The 20,078-nt window shown below is 42.8% G+C and overlaps 1 protein-coding gene across 1 annotated transcript in view; it reads right to left on the reverse strand.

Annotated features, from left to right (window-relative positions):
• ZFHX2 (zinc finger homeobox 2) overlaps positions 1–20,078 on the reverse strand; it is a 51,061-nt gene that overhangs the window by 6,132 nt on the left and 24,851 nt on the right. Inside the window, exons 5-8 of the mRNA XM_066604998.1 lie at positions 16,071–16,117; positions 13,516–13,716; positions 12,101–12,194; positions 7,228–11,439 (exon numbers count right to left, since the gene is read on the reverse strand). Of these exons, the coding sequence (XP_066461095.1) occupies positions 7,228–11,439; positions 12,101–12,194; positions 13,516–13,716; positions 16,071–16,117 (4,554 nt within the window). The remainder of the gene's footprint in view (positions 1–7,227; positions 11,440–12,100; positions 12,195–13,515; positions 13,717–16,070; positions 16,118–20,078) is intronic.

Consider the following 20,078-nt stretch of genomic DNA (forward strand, 5'->3'; position numbering starts at 1 on the left):
TGATCTGGCTTTACCGGACATAAGAAAAGGTCTATTATAAGCATAGGATTTCATGTCATTGTCATCGGCTGAGTTGGTTTAAGTCAGTAGCGAAAAGGCTTGAGCACTGGTAAGAAACAATACTTTATGTAGCCCCCATGGTATTGCGGTGAGAGTACCAACTACACAAAGAAGTGAGATATTTTTATACTAAATTCTTCCTCATTGCCAGTCAAATTGCCTAGTTGGTGTTTTTCAGTAAAATTATGGCACAATTCCAGTGAAGGTCCGCACTAGACTATAGCCAGCTGTTCTTCGCCATCTCAGAATGTCTATTGTTTTCTGCACAATAGGTAGAGCTGAAAAGAGCCCCCAGTAACATCTCCTTACTACTTCTATTATTTTGTAATGAGCAGATTGCAGGAACTGATACAATTCTATTCTGTTCTTTTTATCTTCCTCCATATGGTAAGGCTCTGGGCCCGGCTATGGTATCAATGTGTAAATTCAGGAGATGTATGCCCAGGTAACCTTCCCTAAAGTGCTATAGACTATACAGTATAATAATCCATGACTGTGATACAGAAAAGACAATCACCTGGTATTATATGTGTCCAATAGAAAGGTAACAAGGCGGCACTATTCTCGTAGAGTCACATTTACTCAGTGACAAATGTCATCTATTATGCTAATGTAGTGAAATATACCAATTCTAATGATTTCTGTATACACTACAGCTCATTCATTTCAATAGACCACCCAAATCGTCTTTTTCGTATATGAAGTAGACAATTTGTGATAAATATGAATTTATATGAGCAAGTGAATAAAATACTGTGATCACTATTAAGGGGGGATTCTCTGATGAGAGAAACATTTTAGGAAATCAAGGCTCAATTCATTAGTAAACATGTCCATTAGCCTCATTGGTGGTGTATTCAAAGAAATGAGCTGTAGTGCATCATTAATGATATTACACAGAAAACAATTGGGTAATGTGATTGCTGCTTAAGGGGGATCCAGGGGTGTAAGTATAGGGGGTGCAGTCGCACATAGACCCAGGAGTCCTAGGGGGCCCTTAAAGTCTCTCTTCCCCCATATTGCAAACCAATACTGTCAATTAAGCTTTATAGTTGGGGACCCAGTTCCAGATTTTGCACTGGGGCCCGGCAGCTTTAAGTTACCCCTCTGGTGGAATCTACAGGGTGTTTGGGGGTTCACTTACTTTTTCTCCCTACACTGTGCATGTGTACTCATTGTTCTCAATAAGACGTGAACAGTACGATCCTTTATGGTTACTAGTTTAGTTAGACCGTGTTTGTGTATAATTTTGACTTACATAACAGCCAGACCATATTTTCTTAGTAATCAATGCAGAAATCCAGGTCATTCCAAAGGGTTCACTTATTTTTTTCTTGCAACTGTACATGCACACTATGTTTAAGAGTGGCAAATGGAGGATATGTTGAATTATATTAGGTGAATATACTTCATGTATTCAATACATATTTGGGTTGGCTGGAGTAAACCCTAAAAGCTTTGCATCACTGAATACCTCTTTGTAGACCCCTTATCTGTGCATTGTATATCGATGTCAAACAGCCTAGAGTGCTGCTATCAAGAACCAATTAAGCACGACCATTTTCTGACCACACCGGTAGGCCACAATGAAGCTTTAACCAGTTGAACTGCACTTAGTCTTGTTACTCTTTGTGCGGTATTTGTGAGCCCTCTTCCTTTTTGTAAACCGCTGTTTTAGTCCCCGCTTACATCCGCGCCAGAAGCCCCGTTTGAAGCCTTTGGTGCAAATATGGCATGAAACGTCAGATGAAAAAGTCCTGCATGCAATGCCGGACAGGAAAACAAGAACCAAACAGACCCCATTATAGTCAGTGAGGTCCATTTGGTTCCATCATAGAATGGAACCATTTAGCCCGGGGATTCCGTTTTCCTGCTTTCACAAAAGAGCAGAAAAATGGAATTCCCAATGCAGATGTGAACATAACCTTAGATTTCTCCTGCTTCAGTTCCTAAACCAGGAACTAGCTTTCTGATAGCTATTACCGTTAACCGTGCAAGGTCTTATGGAACTGCTTTCTTTGCCATTCAGTCACTCATAGGGTCCTTTTCTCATTGGAAATGTTGAAATCCAACTTGTCCAGTATCTATCTACCCTAACGCCAGGGCTTACTGGTCCATCATTGGTCATCCTACGACTGAAATTGTGTGATTTTCAATATAACCTAATGTCTATGGCCAATACAAAATTATTTTGCTTTTCCTTTTTAATAAGTTGAAAAAACGGTATGCTGGAAAATATCATTTCTGGTGACATTTCTGAGTCAGGGTGTAAGGGGCCGTCTCATCAAGATAACCTCTTTCTATAATAAAGCATATTTGCCGACTACTGTCTTCTAAAACCCTAAGTAGACAGCTGACATTGCCTGAAAAGTTGCAGTTGACCATATATCTTCCCTGCAGCAAAGACATGAGCTGATAATTTGATACAAAAATGGGTTGGTTCTACAAGTTGGTTCAAAAGTTGCTTATTCTTAGTAGCTCTACTATCTGGAATACAGAGGGGAGTCCCGATGGGAGAACCCCATCTATGACATAAGCTTTGATAGGGCATAGGGACAGGAATTGGCCTATTGAATCAACCCTTTCAATGTCATTCTACACTTCTGATTAAAGGGTACCTGAGTTTTCCAAAAAGTTTCAGAAGTGGACTAGGTCTTCTTTGGCTGCTGCTTTGCTGCTATTTGCAGCCAGTTTGAGCTCTGTCAATTCAGTTTGCCATGTAGATTTTCCTATTTTTTGCTGTCCTGCTGTTTACAATCCACATACAGGTGGGTGGAGTCCTAAGTCAGCCATTCTGCCAATGCTGTACTGTGTTAGGGACTTCCTCTCCCACACTTCCCATGCTGCCTTGCATAGTCCTGCTCCAATCAATTACAAGGCAGCATATGAATTCCCGCCCCTCTGTTGCATTTAGTAACAAAGGAGTCGGATATTCAGGAAAGTATCAGCATAAATGGTATGTAATATCTTAATGTTATACACATACAGTGCAGACCCCTACTAATAGCCCTGCTCAGTGTGATTACAGGGGAGCCAATGGGTGAAGACCGCCTCGCCCACACTTCTAGCAGAACATCTCCATGTCCCTGTTACTAGAGAAACAAAATGCCTAACTACAGGCAGTGCATTGCAAAGATGATGAATAGGAAACCCCTAGTGGCAGGCACTTCGAGATTGATTTTCATTGCTAAAACCAAAAACTTTAATGCAAGTATATTACAAGACTGATGATACATACACACATAGGCTGTTAGATGAGCAGAAGTTGTCTGAAAAGTTAGTGTCCATTTAATTATATTTTCATACTAGAATACAAATATTTATTAAGGTCACATGACTAATTTCCATAAAACATTCTACAACTTTCTTCCATTTTGGGAGACTCATGTGGCTCTCAGATGCCTACATTTGGCAATTTCTATTGTGCACCCGTGGCAACAGGAAGGGCATAACATTACTAGAACGTGGCACACGGGTCACAGCAAGACACTAGCAGTTATCATTTACACTGCTCATACACATTAGATAGCTGTTGGCCAATGGGAATGGGGACTCTTAGTAGTGGCTGTGCCTGGCATTGTAGCACACAGTAGCTCAGTTCCATTCAGGTGAAGCTGCCTCTTCAGTCACCTGGTCGGCGCCACTGATTTAATATTGATGGCCTATCCTAAATGTCTCATTCACCTTCAATTGCTGTCAGCAGAATGCTCAAAGGATCAACCGCGGATTGACAAGCTTATCTCTTCTTCCCCCCATATACCCATGTATGCTTGGCTGAACATCCCCCAAACGACTTTCTTGGTACAGACTAATGGTAGACCAAAAATGCCCAGAATGCATAAATGTGTTGTATCGATCATACAGACTTTAGTCATATACACATCCTTTGGTTTTGTTTTCCGCAGATGTTTGCCATAATACAAGAATCTGCTTGTTTTCAGCAGCATGCTAGAAGAAAAAGTTTTCCATACATGACTACAATCTGGTGAGTAATACTGAATTGCAACCATACACTTTAAGCTTTAAAACAGCACTCTGGTCCATGAAAAGAATGTTTCTGGGGGGCCTTACACTATTTTGGACACAGATCTGCTTGTTCATGGAGCCCCTATCCAATCTTCCAACATGGCTGTGGCTACTCAGAGACTACATGCTATACACTGAGCACTGGTATTACATTGGTATTATAAGCCCTCCACACTGCTCTGATTGGCTACAGCAGCGCTGGCCAATCAGAAAGCAGTATGCAGTATTTGACTACCGATGTACAGTGTGAATTGAGTAGTGATAGGAGCGTCATAGCCATGTTGGAAGAATAAAGATGAGCAGCAGGAAGAAGTAGACCGGCGGCTGAACCGGAAGAAAGCAGAATAGTAGGTAATATAACTCCTGGGACCAGAAGGTCGCTTTATAGATACATTAAATAGTCACTAACTTTTCAACAAACTTGTGCTTATGTGACAGCCAATGTAATAACTAGAAAAAGTTACTTTATCTAAAATGATGCTTTTGTGCTAAAAAAAACCCCTCTATAATCCTGGCCACTAGGGGTCTGGGATCTCACTCCCATTCAACTTTCTGTCCATTGCCTGTTGTCATGTGAAATCAATCTCTAGCAACGGAGACCCCAAGATGAATTACAGGAACGGGGGGGGGGGGGGGGGTCTTTTGCTTGTTGCTATCTCATACTGCCCATAGAAGTCTATAGAGAGGAGGAGAGAGGTCCTGTAGGGAGATAGAGACAGAGAGACTCACACAAAGACGTGGCTGCAGCTTCAAGTAAGTTTCTAGTTTCAGGGAAGACTGATAAGTAAAGATGGAGCTTGCAGAGGGGAAACAGCTGGTGAAAATGCCAAATACAAGTCATATAATAGCCCAAAGTACAGCTACTCCTCCCATACATACACAACAGCTTATGCTGAAAGGTCACCAGAACAGTTAGGTATTCTTTAAGGCTGTTTTCAGGTGTTCAGGTAGGAGGGCCATAATGGTACCTCACCTGAAAAATAGCCAGAAAATCTGTCAACTTTAGTAATTTGGCTTGTCCACATCGCGAAAATTGGTTTGACGCGGTGTCCGCGCCCATTCATTTGAATAGGAACTCATGCCATAGTTCATACAGCACAGATGTTTCTGCATATGGATCTGAAATCCATGTCACAGAGAAAGAAAAAAGTGACATGTCAATTCTTGACGCAGGTTGCATGCAGAATCCATGTAAAGTTATCTGCATGCGGATTAGCTCCACTGAATGGAATTAATCCATGTGCGGATCCGTGACATCCGTAAGTGCAAATCTGAAGGCTCAGCCTGCAAATTATGTGGCAAATCTGTGTCGTATTTTTCTGTGTGCAGATTACCCTATCGCAGTACCACATAAACACATCTGACCCATTATGCTGTTGTCCTCCGAAAGTCCCTTAGAAAACAGAAAAATCACTGAAATACCCCGGACTGTGTATACTGCGGTTTATGAATGCTGCATATCACTGGGATTCTTAACATCACTTTAGGTTTTTTTCTCGATGAATTTCATTTCAGAAGGATGGCATATTATCTGAATGTGTAGATACAGTCTATGGGCTTATTTGCACGAGCGTATATCGGCTCCAGTTTTCGCGGCTTGCCGATAAGCGCGACTATCTGATGAATTGGATTCCATCCAGATGGCCGATTTTCTGGTATGTAAAAACGGTCAGCCAGAAAAGATAGCGCATACAGTGCGCATTCTGGTCGGCTGTTTTTACGCTGTCCGGAAAAGATAGTTCTGGAACTATCTGCCGGCTGGAGTACGCCGGCTAGTCCTATAGACTCCTATAGTAGCCTACTGAAGAGGCTGAAAAAAGGAGGTGGGAGGCAGTTTAGCAGAGGCTCTACTAAACTCCCTCCCCTTCTCCACCCCTTGCCAGCTGTTGGCAAAGGGAGGGTGCGGAAATTTCCGCTTGTGTAGGAAGCAGTGGGTCTCCATAGGAGGCTATGGCCGGTATTTGCTACGGAATCCGGCCCCGGATTCCGCAAATCCAATTCACCTGTGTGCAGTAGCCCTTAGTGAGTACTTGAAAAGCTCCAGTCCTATACCACACACCTGACCCTTCTTGTCCCTATCTTTGGTGCCTCTTTTCCTGTCTCTAATATTGGCAATCCTCTGTGCTGGTCAAAGTAAGTGGAAGTGACCACAGTTATTGTGTCTACTACATGTCTAGGCTCCACGGTTACTGACATACCACGTCACGGACAGGAGGTATCAGGGCATGCAGAACGATTTCAGTGGAAATGCACAGTAGCCTGTCACAAGGTATTATTGTTTGATATTACAGAAAAGTGGTTTTACAAGTGGGGTAAGGTTTTAAGTGTGACTAATGTACCTCCTGCAGTAGTTCTACATTCTTCTTGTGGGAAAAGCTAGTGAGAGGGGTGGTACGTGCTTGTTTAGCATATTCTATACGAAATCTGAGCCTTGCACTCCACTGCTGCCTATAGTAATCAGGTAGCTACATCCACCTTACTATTGCTACAGTATGTATTAAATAATACCGTATGGAGAAGGCTTTATAAGAAAATATCTCATGTACTGGAATACTTTATATTATCTCATTGCTAAATGAAAATGTATCTCTTAAGGCAGTAATAATAGATCAAGAAATCCTCAAGTATATTAACCAGTGACACAGCTTGCAGTGATATTACAGTGAGTGCCACTTCAGAAACTTGGGGCATAGGTGTAATGTAATGTTGCAACATACAGTATTTAGCTGTTACTTATCTCTTGCGGTGTCCCTACTTCCACTATTTTGTGTGTGCCCTGGAGTGATCATTTTTCAAGATGTTGCTAGGTAATACTTGGAACTTTAAGAGATTCTGTCTTCAAGTTCATGAAGTTTGACTTGGAGCTGATATCCAAGTCTGGAGGCCTCTTCCCTACCGCAGCATGCAGAATGACAGTTCTCTGTCCATACACAGAAGAAAGCTTTTAGTCTGTACGATGCGGATAGGGAGAAGCTGGCACAGCCCATTCTATTACTCGCAGTACAGCTCCAAGTCAAACTTCATGAACCTGGTGACAGAATCCCTTTAACATTTGCTTTCCTACTATTAAACAGCCATTCCCATATGACTATAACCCAGTCCATCTTTTTATGTATTTCCTATTCCCAAACTGTAGTTTACCTGTGTTGAAAGTTGCTAATCCCCCGATTGGTGCAGGGATGCCCTGACCAGGCATCAGCAAGGGTGTCAGCCTCTGGATTTGAGGAGTCACTGTAGCAGGACTCTGGAAGTTGAGAATCTGTGAGGCTGGTTTATTTTCAGGAACAGGAGCCGCTCCTCCGCTAGGGTGAGTGTCCCTGTAACGACTCTCTTCCTTCAGTTGCTGTTGTATTGACACTCGCAGTCTTGCAATATGCTGCCGAGAGAATATGTGGGCACGACATGGGATGGTGGGCCCATATTTTACATTACAGTGGGTACATTCTGTAGGTTGAGGCCCATCATTTCCGCAGGTTGAACCAACCAAACCCTGTAATCTGGCTTTCTTTTCTTTGGCTCTGGCATTCTGGAACCAAACTTGCACAACTCTTTTTTGCAGTCCAATTTCTCCACCAAGGCAGTCACATTCTTGCATGCTTGGAGTACGATATTCAGCATAACAGGCCTTGAGTATCCGCAACTGTAAACTACTCATTTGGGTACGATAACGTCTTGCTCCAGAAGAACCCAAAAATCCTTCAGAATTTAAAGCTCCTTTACCAGGACTGGATGGTCCGGGGTCTGAGCTCGATGAATCGCTTATGTCTCCTCCTTGTGGACTGTGCATAAGGGATTCCAAGATTTTTGTGGCTCCTTTCTCATCTATAAATTTTTGGCTGTTTGCACTTTGGTTCTCCAAAGTTTGGTTTTCAGTAATCTGTTGTTCTGAATTTATAACTTTAGAGGAATCAGTAGTTTCAGGAAAGGGCGGTAGTAATGTTTTTTCAGGCTCAGCAATCTGCTCTCCTGATGACTGGGCAAAAACTTGCTGACTTGTTGAGGAATGCAACTTAACCTCTGGGGGTGAAGACAATAAAATTGGTGGAGCAGGCTTGGCTGTGAATGAAGCCAATAATAAACCTGGTGAAGGTTGGGAAGTACTAACAAGGCTGGAGAGTACTTGCGCTGGATTGACAAGGCCAGTAAATGTTTGGTTTGGGTTCACTAAACTAGTTAAAGCTTGAGGTGGATTGACAAGGCCAGGCAAAGCCTGAGAATTAGCAAGATTAGTTATAGCTTGTGAAGGATTAACTAAGCTAGGTAACACATGTGTGGCACTAAGTATTCCTGAAAGTGCCTGGGTTGGATTGACCAGAGGCTTTGTAACTGGAGTTGTGGTAATGCTGCAAGAAGGTGGAGGTTTCGGCAATATTGAAGAACATGTAGTTTGCACAGTTGATGAGCCTAATTTTCCTGGTAACTGGGTCACCACTTGGCTTGAAGGAGCATTGTAAAAGTAATTTACTCCTTCTCTTTTTGATCCTTCATTTGGAGAATCATCTTGCTGCTTGGGAGTTGAAACAGACGATGGCACTCCCCCTCGGTAATGACCTTTACGCTCACGGGCTCTTGTGTTCTGAAACCAAACTTGAACTACTCTCTTCTTTAAGCCTACTTCAAAAGATATGCGTTCTAGAGTGCTTCTTGTGGGGTTAGAATCTTGCAGATACCATCTATGTAAAATATCAAGTTGCTCTGGTAATATGGTAGTTCTTAAACGCTTGTCTCTAGGAGGCTCATCTCCACCTTCACTTCCAGTTGGGGACAGGCTTTCTTCCTCATGTTTTCTTTTCCTCTGGCAGGTCGCATCACCCGTCCCAACAGGGATAAGGAGAGAGAGATCCATCAGTGGTGCTGAGAGATGACCACTACTTGGTAACAGTTTGCTTTGGTTCTGATCAGCTGGATTTGTAAGGATGGATGGTTCATTCTGTTCTGCTAGATGATCAATTTGATCAGGTTGTTGAACATTTCCTTCATTCACTTTAGGTAAACTAATATTTCCTTTAGTCACGGGATCTATGGTTTCTTTTTGTTCTTCTAGATTATCAGTTTGCTCACTTTCTTGCTTTTCTTGCTCAGTTTTCATTACCTTCTCTTGGTTGACAGCATGGTCAGTAACAGGTTCCTCATGTTTAGTTTTATCAGATTCCTCTTCCTTTTCTTGTAGTTCATTTGTCTCTTCAATGTGATCATTGTAGCAAATTTTGAGATGATGGATGAGTTGAAATATACAAGGGAGAGCAATACCGCATTTTCGACAAGGTGGTATTTTGCTATTGGCAGCAGGGCGTTCCCCTGGTTGACCAAGATGAAGAGGGGGTGAAGGAGAGGTCCCAGTTTCTGCGGCATGCTTTCGAGCTTTCTGACGAGCATTTTGAAACCATACAACAATCACTCTTCCAGAAAGGCCTAACAACTCTGACAAGTGTTCTATTTCACTATCTCTTGGGTATGCGCTAGACTCAAAGAAGCTGTTCAAGGCCTGGGTCTGAAATTCAGAGAACTTTGTCCGTGAGAAACGACGATGACCCAAGCGATCAAACCGTGAGCTTTCCTCTGTTTCTTCCTCCTGATTCTCTTGGAGAATACTCTCTTTTTGCTTGTACCAGTGTCTAATAGTTGCAGGGGACAGCCCAGTCTTTTCAGCAACCCATAAGATTTGTTCTTCAAGCACAGGCCCTGGAAAATCAAATAGACTTTGCAGGAAACTAAGTTGCTCAATCGTAACACCATGCTCAAGTATAGCTTCGTGTTGCTCACACTCTTTAGAACACTGAGAAAGCTGTGAAGTTACAGAATAGTCAAGTGGCGTAACTGATGGCCCTGTTATATCAGAATTAGCTCCAGAAGGGTTGTGACTATCATAGGTGCGTCGAAAATTGGCAGCATAGCGACTCAAAGCTTCAAAAGGGAGTAAACGCTGGTGCATGTGCTCTTCATGGGTTTTAAGGATCAGTCTGTTTGAGAAAAGTTTACCACAAGTACCACACTGTAGTTTCTCGGTGGAAGAAGAAGCCGGTGATGTATCAAGTGGAGGAGCAGGAGGCCGTGGCTGAGGCTGTGCTTGGGAAGCCAGTGGCTGTCTTCCTTCATTATATTGTGAAACCAATTCAAAGCCAAAGTTTTCTAGCAAAGCTCGTGCTGCAGACCCTGAGGGGTCTCCAGAAACCTTGGAAGAAGAATCTGGATTCTGTGAAGTACTTGTGTCTCCAGTGGCTGCATCATTCTCATCTTGCACTTCTTCATCCTTCTCACTTGCTTGTCTAGGAATTGCACTCAGTTGATCACCTTCATCTTTGATTGTTGGAGGCTGCTGGGCACCTCCAAAGGGTAGTAAAGGAGCTGGATTCCCATCTCCACTAACTTTGAGCTCTTGAAGGTAAAAAGGAAGAAGAAGTTGCTGTTGTTGACGCTGGAGTTTCAAAAGGGTTTCAGGTGTCAGTGGAAATGAGGGAAGTAGTGATGGTGCAAAAAGTGGTGAAGGCTGGACAAGTGGGGGCGGCCTAGACAAATCCATTGAAAGTGGCATTTGTGGAGGAGCAACAGTAGTGGGCAGCAATGGAACTCCCATGCATGGTCCGAGTTGCTGTTGTCTCTTCTTAGTAACATCAATTCCTTGTGCATCAGAGGTCTCTCCTCTACTATCATTAATAATTTCACTTTTAATTCCAGTATCTCTTTGCGGCTTTTCAGAAGACGTCTTGGCAGGGTCCTGCTTTGAGCTTCTGGAGCGGGTTTGGTGGAGAACAGAACGCATGTGAATTTCTAATGTCGAGCTTTGGTTGTACGATACATGGCACACTGTGCACTTGTAAGGTTTTTCTTGTCCTGTTTGGACACTGTGTGCTGTGGCTCCTACTCCAGACTCATTTCTGGTGGAGAGAGAAGGGTCAAGAGAGGCTTTACGCACTTTGTGCAAGTGAGATACTGAATTGTAATGTACAAGCAGGATATTTTTTTGGGTAAAGGACTCCTTGCACACGACACATTTATGAGGCCTTGAAGGGTCCATAAACTTGTCCATAGCAAAGTTGGCAGTCTTTCGGTATGTAGATTGTTGAGATTGAGCAGGTGTGTTTTCCTGAGAGCCCTTTTTCTCCTCATGTTCCACGGTATCTACTTCACGGCCCCGACCGTCACATGCTTGCTGGATATCAGATGGACTGAGCTCAGGATGATCCTTCTCCAAGTGTGTTCTTAGGTCTTGTAAATTTTCAGAAGTCAGTGGACAAAAGGGGCATGCGGTTTCATCTTGTGCTTTCTCATTATCCGCTACAGTGTCAACAGCCTCTACAGGGTTTATGGAAATGTCATCAGGCGATTCTGGAGGGGAAGATTCTATAACTTCACCTGTGCAAAATAGCAAAATATGCAATTCAAGAACAGCTAGTATTATCTGTGAATAAAACAACAAATTATATTGAAACAAACATTTACTTAGTCCGGGGCATACAATAATCCAAAATGCACCAAAATGAAATGCGTCAATTTTATTAAGAAGTGCATGCCTCTTGAACAAATTGGCACATCTCTTTGGTCACCCATGCACTTGGAAGTCAATGGGCTGACTTAAGAGTTATGTTATAATTTACTTTAGTTTCTGGTGTAATTGATAGGAAATTTGTCGGGCTGCTGGTGGCTCTGTCCCTGCCACTATGTCCCATGCATTTTTTTTAAACATGCCAAGGGACAAAAAGCAATACATTTTGCAAAAGTATGGCGTGTGCAAATATTAGTGACCTTTTACACCAACATTCTGACACACATGCCTTATTATATTTCCCACAAAGGGTCTTGAATCAATATCATAATAGGGAAAAAACAACCAATGAGAATGCATAGTAGTATAGTTCGGAGAATACAACATAGCCTCTGATTATTGGCTATGGGAAACATGTTTCCCTGAGAGGGTTTGGCATACAAAACCTAAAATGAGGCAGGATTATTCCTAATGGATAAGAGTTCAATGTGCATATGAAAAAAGATGCAAACATGAGGTTAGGAAACTCACTAGAAGGTGCGTTGTCTGGGACAGGCTGGTCGGGTTCCTCTATTACTCTCACAGGAAGAATTCTGGTCCTAAAAGTTCTATTAACTTTCTGTGCCTGAAAAACACCACATAAAAGTTACAAAGTTACTAGAGCTCCTAAAGCTTCTGTTCCCCAATGCAAAATATGTAACAGCCCCTCCCCACGTATCATAAACCATTTATAATACCAGTGTCTTCTTATGTGACCCCCCTCACGCACCAGGGCCAAAGTACAACTGCTACTTTGTCTCCCTCTATAGCTACACCCCTAATAATAATCACATAGAAACAATCTGTGGAAAGTACATATAAAAGGTAGGTAATTGGCAGTCATCGTCTTGGAGGCTAAGGGTATTATAGTTAATATACTTTTTACATGTAGTTTCAATTGCAGAGAGAAGATGAGTGACACATAGCTCAGGAGCAAGGAGGGCGAGTGGTAATGGTATAGCCATCATTGGGCCCCACATATATCAGGAAAATGGGGTCTCTTGACCTGTGTTTAGCACTCCAGAAAGGAGGAGAAGTTAGAAAGGGGTTGTTCATGCACATAGCTCTGTTCATTGTAGTTTATTGTAGTTGTGAAATGCCACAACTATCATCATCTAAAATGGAAAGAGCCACATGCATGGATGATCTCCTCCCATCCGGAGTGCTGAATGGTGGAAAAGGGGACCCTATTCTGTTGATAGGTGGGAGTCCTGGAAGTGGAACTTACACCTATTAGACATGTATGGCTTGTACTTTTGATATGTCTCACCCAATACCTTTTATGCATTTCATTGTGGCCCTTGGGAGTGGTTCAATATGATAATGTAGCCCTTGAGGCAGAAAAGATTGTGCAACCTGTGTTAGAGCAGACGGAAGTTTCTATGCCTGATCATCAACTTACTGACCAGTTTTCTGCCACATATAAGGGCCCTTTTACATGTTCCGATGAGTCGTTCAGATTCCCACATCCAATGGGAATCTAAAGATTGTAGTTCAGTGTAAATGCCTGCACCTACAAATGACGAACTAGAATTTGTTCGCTTCTCGTTCCTCATTTAGTTTCTGCAGGCAGAAAACTGAACAACAGATCGGCTTGTTTAAACAGGCAGTCGTTTCTATTCTATAGAATTTCCGTGCGGTCCCACTGCGGACATTCCATGAGATTTCTGTCCCGTGTGAACCCAGCCTTAGGGCTTATTCACATGAGTGGATCTGTGTTTGTCCACAAAAATCAGATCCAAAAAAAAAAAAAGACAGCACGCAGCTGCCATCTCTGTGCTGTCCAAAAGTCATCGGTTCGGAGGTGTGAATAGCCCCATTGATTATTATGGGTCTGTGTGAAGTCTGTTGGACACACAGGTAGAACAGTCCTTACTTTTCTGACATTGTTTTAGTAACATACTTACCACCAGTAACAATTTCTCCACACATTCAGACACTACATTGTGTCCATGTCCCAGGTGTCCTCTAAGATTTCCAGTTCCTGTTAACTGTTCCTGGCATAGTGGGCATCGAAAAGTGGGCTGCATGGCATGCTGAGACACAGCATGACTGTGGACCTGGTCTTCAGAAGGACTAACATAAGCACAGAATGGGCAGCAAAAAACCTGAAGAAGCAAAAGTATGCAGAAGTTATAGCATTTTTCAAATACATGATACTAAATTATAAAATGATATCACTAAAAAGGAGGAATAAACAGAAAAGACCCAGAATTATCAACAACTGAAACATGGATTTTATGTCATAAGATTCAACTGAAAACATGCTAGATGAAAATGTTGTTTGCACAAAAGATCTCATGCAGCAGATCCACTCCAATAAAGTCACACAGCCAAGTCTGATGCAGATTTTATAAATCCGCAACAATACTGGTTTAAAAATCTAAAGAATGATGTCAAATCTTGGTGGATTCTTTTCAATAGATGTGAACGGGGTTTCCTAAGTTCCATTCACAGACCTTATACTGTATTTTTCTGTGGAACCCTACAACAAATCCACCAAGTGTGCATATAGCCTACAATATTAATAGTCTATTCTTAGGACAGGCCATCAATATCAGGTCGGTAGGAGACCAACTCCTGAAAGCCCCAACAATCAGCAGACAGAAGGGGCTTCGACAATCTGGCACTCTTTAGCTGACACAACTCCATACTCCGTGTAGTGGCTGTGCCTGGTATTGCAGTTGACTGCATCTCAGTCCTATTCAGGTGAATATAACTGAGCTGTCCTTTCAGTCAGCTGATTTGATATTTATGGACTATTCTAAAGATCTCCATATACCTCCAATGGCTGTCGGCCAAATGCTCATTCGGTCAACAGTCATTTCTGCCAACTCTCCTGTATGCAGACATGATCAGCTCAGTCGAGCGTGCATGTGTGTTCAATGGAGAGAGGAGAGTGAGCTGCTGCCACGCTCTTCTGGAGGCAGCAAATTGCTTGCTGAGAACAAAGGAATCAAGCATATAAAATTCAACATGGCTGATCCTTCCTCCTCCAGCCTGCTCCCATGTACATAAGATAGTCATCCAATCTCACGGAAATCGTCGGGTTTGGCCAACATTCCGTTATGTGTATGGGGTACCTAGGGATAGGCCATCAATACTGAAGCCCCAGAAATCCCATTTACTAGCCAAATATTGTGAAAAATAGTCAAACTCCGAAGTTCAAGCCCACATCTATCTCATATATAGCTCATGTTCATGACTAAATTAAGTCCAAGTCAGTTATTTGCTTTAAAAATCACATATACACACTATAAGAACCTTATCGAAATATTTCATATATGCTAATACAATAAAATGATTATAATGAAATGATTAATAACTGTAAAACTGATAGAGGTTTCACCACAATGGGTAATTTTTCTTTCTGCACTAAGGCCGCTTTCACATGGCTGCATGTTTTATCTTGGCGTGTTCCTCAAAACGCATCACCCATTGGTTTCAGTGGGGCAGGGAAACACATCGCACAGGCTGTGATCTGTATGCCGATCCGCCGATGCGGCTGAAAGTCGCACCGGAGGATCGCAACTTTACTGAAGTGATGGCAGGGGTTTTTGACAGGCAAATGCCTTGCATGCCCATGTAAAACACGCTGGCAGAAGCGCATATTAAAAACATGTGCCTCGTTTGGTGCACAGTGTTAAGGTAGTAGAAAGGTTGTGGGTTCAATCGTCACGTGGTTCAGGTAGCCGGCTCAAGGTTGACTCAGCTTCCATCCTTCCAAGGTCGGTAAAATGAGTACCCAGTTTGGTGAGGGGTAAAAGATGACTGGGGGAGCCAATGGCAAACCACCCAGCAAAAACAGTCTGCCGAGAAAACGTCATGCTGTGACGTCACCTGAGGAGTCAGTCATGACTCTTTGCTTGCACTAGGGGTCTTTACCTTTGTACCCCACTGACTACAATGCGCGCTCTATGCACTGTCACAAAAAGTGATTGAAGGTTCTTCCTAGCCTGAATTTAAATGCAGCAGATATTTTACATGCAGATTTTGTTTTAGAAATCTGCATAGAAAAACCATAGCAATTCTTTAATATAAGACGTCGTTCAGATGGCCGGGCAAATGCAGCAGGAATGTTTAAGGACTTGCGCTGGAGTTCACTGAAGCTAACTGGCAACTTTTCAACATGGAATATACATAGATAATGAACAATCTACAGTGTATTCATAATTCTGGAAAAATGGGTTTTAGGCTATATTCACGTGACTTCTGTGAGCATATATGATGGTAAAACTCCCAACATGCTTTCTAAGCATGTCCATAGGGTTGCATTAGAACGACAGAGGCCAAAAGAGTGTCCATGTGGCCAGCATAAGTCAAACTGTATGGCATCCAGCCGGTATACATCAGCCTGTATTGCCTATGACAGATGCTTTCATTTAATGTGTACGTCCTATCATATACCTAAAAGTGACCCTCTGGTTCTGTTCTGGGACTGTAGGTGAAGGAGGTATATTACCTGCATTTGATCTCCTTCTTCATCCCTCAGTTGCATCGGTCCTAGTCCTGTTTACGGAAGGCAACATAGATAGACTATGCATTGCTCTGTGATTGGCCAGTACTTATCACATGAGCAGTGCTGACCAATGACAGAGCAGGTACAAAGCATTGGTAGTTTAACACTACCAATTATTAGGTAGTCTAAGGATTGTGGCAGCCCTTAAAATGGGACTGAAACCAACATAACAGACGGACAGGGAAGAGGATTGAGTGCAGGTAATATATCCCCTCCAACCTCCGATCAAAGGACAGAATTTTGTATTAGAAGCAGAGGATTGTTTTTAATGGAGGTCATAAATGTCTTGACATTTCATTTGGGTCTAGGGAGATAATATTTCTTATGGAGATCACCAAGTTTCAGTAGGGAGTCGTAACTCCTTAATGCTGCAGGACATGTGTTACATCCTGCACGTTCCGTGCATGTATGAAGAGAGATCGCGGGTCGATCCCGCTCCAAACAACGTGGGCGCCGGCTGTTTCTTACAGCCGACACCTTCCCGCTACAGCTCTGATATGCCACACTACTCGTCGGAGCGGTTAACCCTTTAAGTGCCACCATCAATTCTGACATTGGCATTTAAATGCCCCAACCAATAATCGGGGATCACACACTACCCCCCCTCCCCCATCCCCCTGGGTTGCCTTCTAAAAAGGCCCCAGGGGGGGTGCCATGGCAGAGGGCCTATCAAGCCATGCCCATGGCATAGCTTGATAGAATGCCTATCAGATCGAGGTATAATGTAATGCTATGGCATCACATCATACTGCAAGAGCAATCAGAGCATTGCATATCCCTCTGGGGACTAAAAAAAAAGTAAACATAATTAGTAAAACCTTTTAAAATTTATTAAAAAGTAATAAAAGGTAAAAAAAAAAAACCTTTTGCCATATTTATAATAAAATCTAAATAATAAAACAAAAATACATATTTAGTATCACTGCGTCTATAAAAGTCCGATCTCTCAAAGTAATGCATTATTTACCACAGCAAGGTGAACATCGTCAGAAAAAAAATAAAGAACGCAAGAATTGCGCTTTTTGGTCACCCCATCTCCAAATAAAAATGTAATGAAAAGCGATCAAAACGTTGTATATATTCCAAAATGGTACTAACGGAAACTACAGGGCGTCCCGCACAAAATGAGCCCTCGCACAACTATGCTGAAGGAGAAATCAAAAAGTAATAGCTATCAGAAGATAGCAACTGAAAATAATTAAAAAATGTTAAATATCTTTGAAAAAAAAAATAAAAGTAGTACAGCAAAAATAGAACTATATCAGTTTGGTATTGTAGTAATCGTACGGAACCATACAATAAAGTTATAATGTCATTTTTGTCGCAGTTTGTGCACCATAGTGCATTATATGGTACATTTAAACAGTACTATTGAAAAATACAACTCATCCCGCAAAAAAACAAGCATTAGGCTCCGCCCCTCCCACTACACTTTTTTCCTAGGTTGAGTTTCCACGAGCTGCATGGATAGCGGACATTTTGTTGCATTCCTGGACAACCCCTTTAAGCTTGACATACACTTAAAGGGGTTGTCCCGCTCCGAAACGTTTTTTTTTTTTTTTTTTTTTTTAACCCCCCCCCCCCCCCCCCCCCCCGTTCGGCGCGAGACAACCCCGATGCAGGGGTTAAAAAAACAAACCGGAGAGTGCTTACCTGAATCCCGGCGGTCCGGCGTCTTCATACTCACCTGCTGAAGATGGCCGCCGGGGTCTGCTCCCTCCGTGGACCGCAGCTCTTCTGTGCGGTCCATTGCCGATTCCAGCCTCCTGATTGGCTGGAATCGGCACGTGACGGGGCGGAGCTACACGGAGCCGGCATTCTGCACGAGCGGCCCCATTGAAGACAGCAGAAGACCCGGACTGCGCAAGCGCGGCTAATTTGGCCATTAGAGGCCGAAAATTAGTCGGCTCCATGGGAACGAGGACGCCAGCAACGGAGCAGGTAAGTATAAAACTTTTGATAACTTCTGTATGGCTCATAATTAATGCACAATGTATATTACAAAGTGCATTATTATGGCCATACAGAAGTGTATAGACCCACTTGCTGCCGCGGGACAACCCCTTTAAGATAAATGCATCAAAACTGCACCAAACTTTCAGACAAGCAAAGTGCAGGAGATCATTTCCAGCACCTGCCTCCATTCATCTTGAACATTCAGCCATTCAAAGATGAACTAGTTGCTTGGCTTCAGTGAGCTGAAGCGACTACTGAGGGTTGCCCGCACAGTACCCTACCGGGTTCCACAATTACACGGGACAGCTATTGCTTAAGATCACTTGAGTGATTTTTTTTCGGCCAATAGTTGGCCTGTGTAAAAGCACCCTTAGGCATCTTTCACACAAACGGCATTTTGACGCAAAGTAAGCGCATCAAAAAAATCGTGTCTATTAGAACCAATGGTTTCCTATGGGTTCCTGCAGATGAATGATTTTTTGGCGCGCCTAAAAAAAATTGCACCACAAAAGATAGAACATAGGCACGTTATTTCAACGCCCAACTTTCTTTCGTTTCAAAAGATAGGTCTTGTCCTATCTTTTGTCGGCACAACGCAGGAGGCACCATAGACTCTGATGAGAGTCTATGGGAGCTGGACAGAAAAAAAAAAGGGGAGGGAGTTTAACAGCGGCTAGCGCTGTTAAACAATTACAGGTGCCTCTAGTAACGCATTTAACCTATTAAAGTGATTTAAATTGTTCTGCTGACAGAGGGATTTCGGGGCTGCGGCATCAGTTCACTGCAAGACACCGCAGCCAGCCGTGAAAAATCGTGAAAAATATTCTCTGTTCATACAATTTTATGCTGCGATAGTCACGATTTTTTAACATGGCTATTGGAGCGTCAAAGTTACGGTATAAACCAAATACCGGTATATACCACTAAAAATGCAGTACATATACAGCATGCCAACATCGGAGGCACCGGAAGTCAAAATGAATGCAGCAAAATACAGGGAAATCTTGGAGTAAAATGTAAAAGGTCTTTTCCAGGAAAATACTATTGATGACGTACGCTCAGGATAGGTCATCAATCGATTCTAACGAGAGCTGCACCTGCAGTTACGAGTAGCAGCCACGTCAAAGCAACATCTCCGCTCTGTACCTCTGCACGCGCCTGATCAGCTGATCGGAAGGGGTCCCAAGCGGCAGGCCCCTCCGATCAAGTATTACTTATCTATCTTGAAGATAGGTCATCAATAGATTTCCCTGGAGTACTCCTTTAAGGCTACCTGGGCCAGCTTACTGGTGCCTTAAACATAGGCAGCATAAATCATCAACAGACTCAGCACGAAAAACTGTAGGCGGAATTCATAAAATAGTTTACGCCATAATTTCGGCATAAAAATGTCACATATTTTTGTGCAAGAGTCACTTGCATAAATATTTGTGACTTTCTTACATTTTCTGCCACCATCACCACTTTTGTTAAAAATGGGTGGGGTTTGGCAGGAGGGGGTGGGGTTTTCTACAGCCTGTCAACTTCAATATAGTTTACAGCGGAGGCTGGCGCAAATTATGGCAAAAATCTACAGGAGGCCCAAGGAGCAACAAATGTACAAAGGGGTGCGTGCCTTTTACTACATTAGGTGCATCTTACTGCAGCGTTACTTATCTAAGATTGGCGTGTAAAACCCAGGTCATACATAAGTTTAAGGCCTCCTTCACACGAGCATATGGGTTGTCACGCTGGCCGCACCTTGGCCGAAAATCGTGCGAATGTAGAAAAGCCGCGATCAAGTCCTGAGCTTAATTAGCGTTTTCTTATCCATTCCCACGGCCGGGGGTGACGTATTAGTGAACAAATACGCCGAAGCCCAAGAATCCCTCGGTCAGCATAAATCCTCAAAATGACTTCTAATGTCTTTCCGGCAGTGTATAAATTCGGTCGCGTATGTCCTTTATTTTCCGGCGTGACGTTTTTGCACGGCTAAAAATCGGTCATGTGAACGAA

Source organism: Eleutherodactylus coqui, chromosome 5, assembly GCF_035609145.1.
Source record: "Eleutherodactylus coqui strain aEleCoq1 chromosome 5, aEleCoq1.hap1, whole genome shotgun sequence".
Taxonomy (NCBI): domain Eukaryota; kingdom Metazoa; phylum Chordata; class Amphibia; order Anura; family Eleutherodactylidae; genus Eleutherodactylus; species Eleutherodactylus coqui.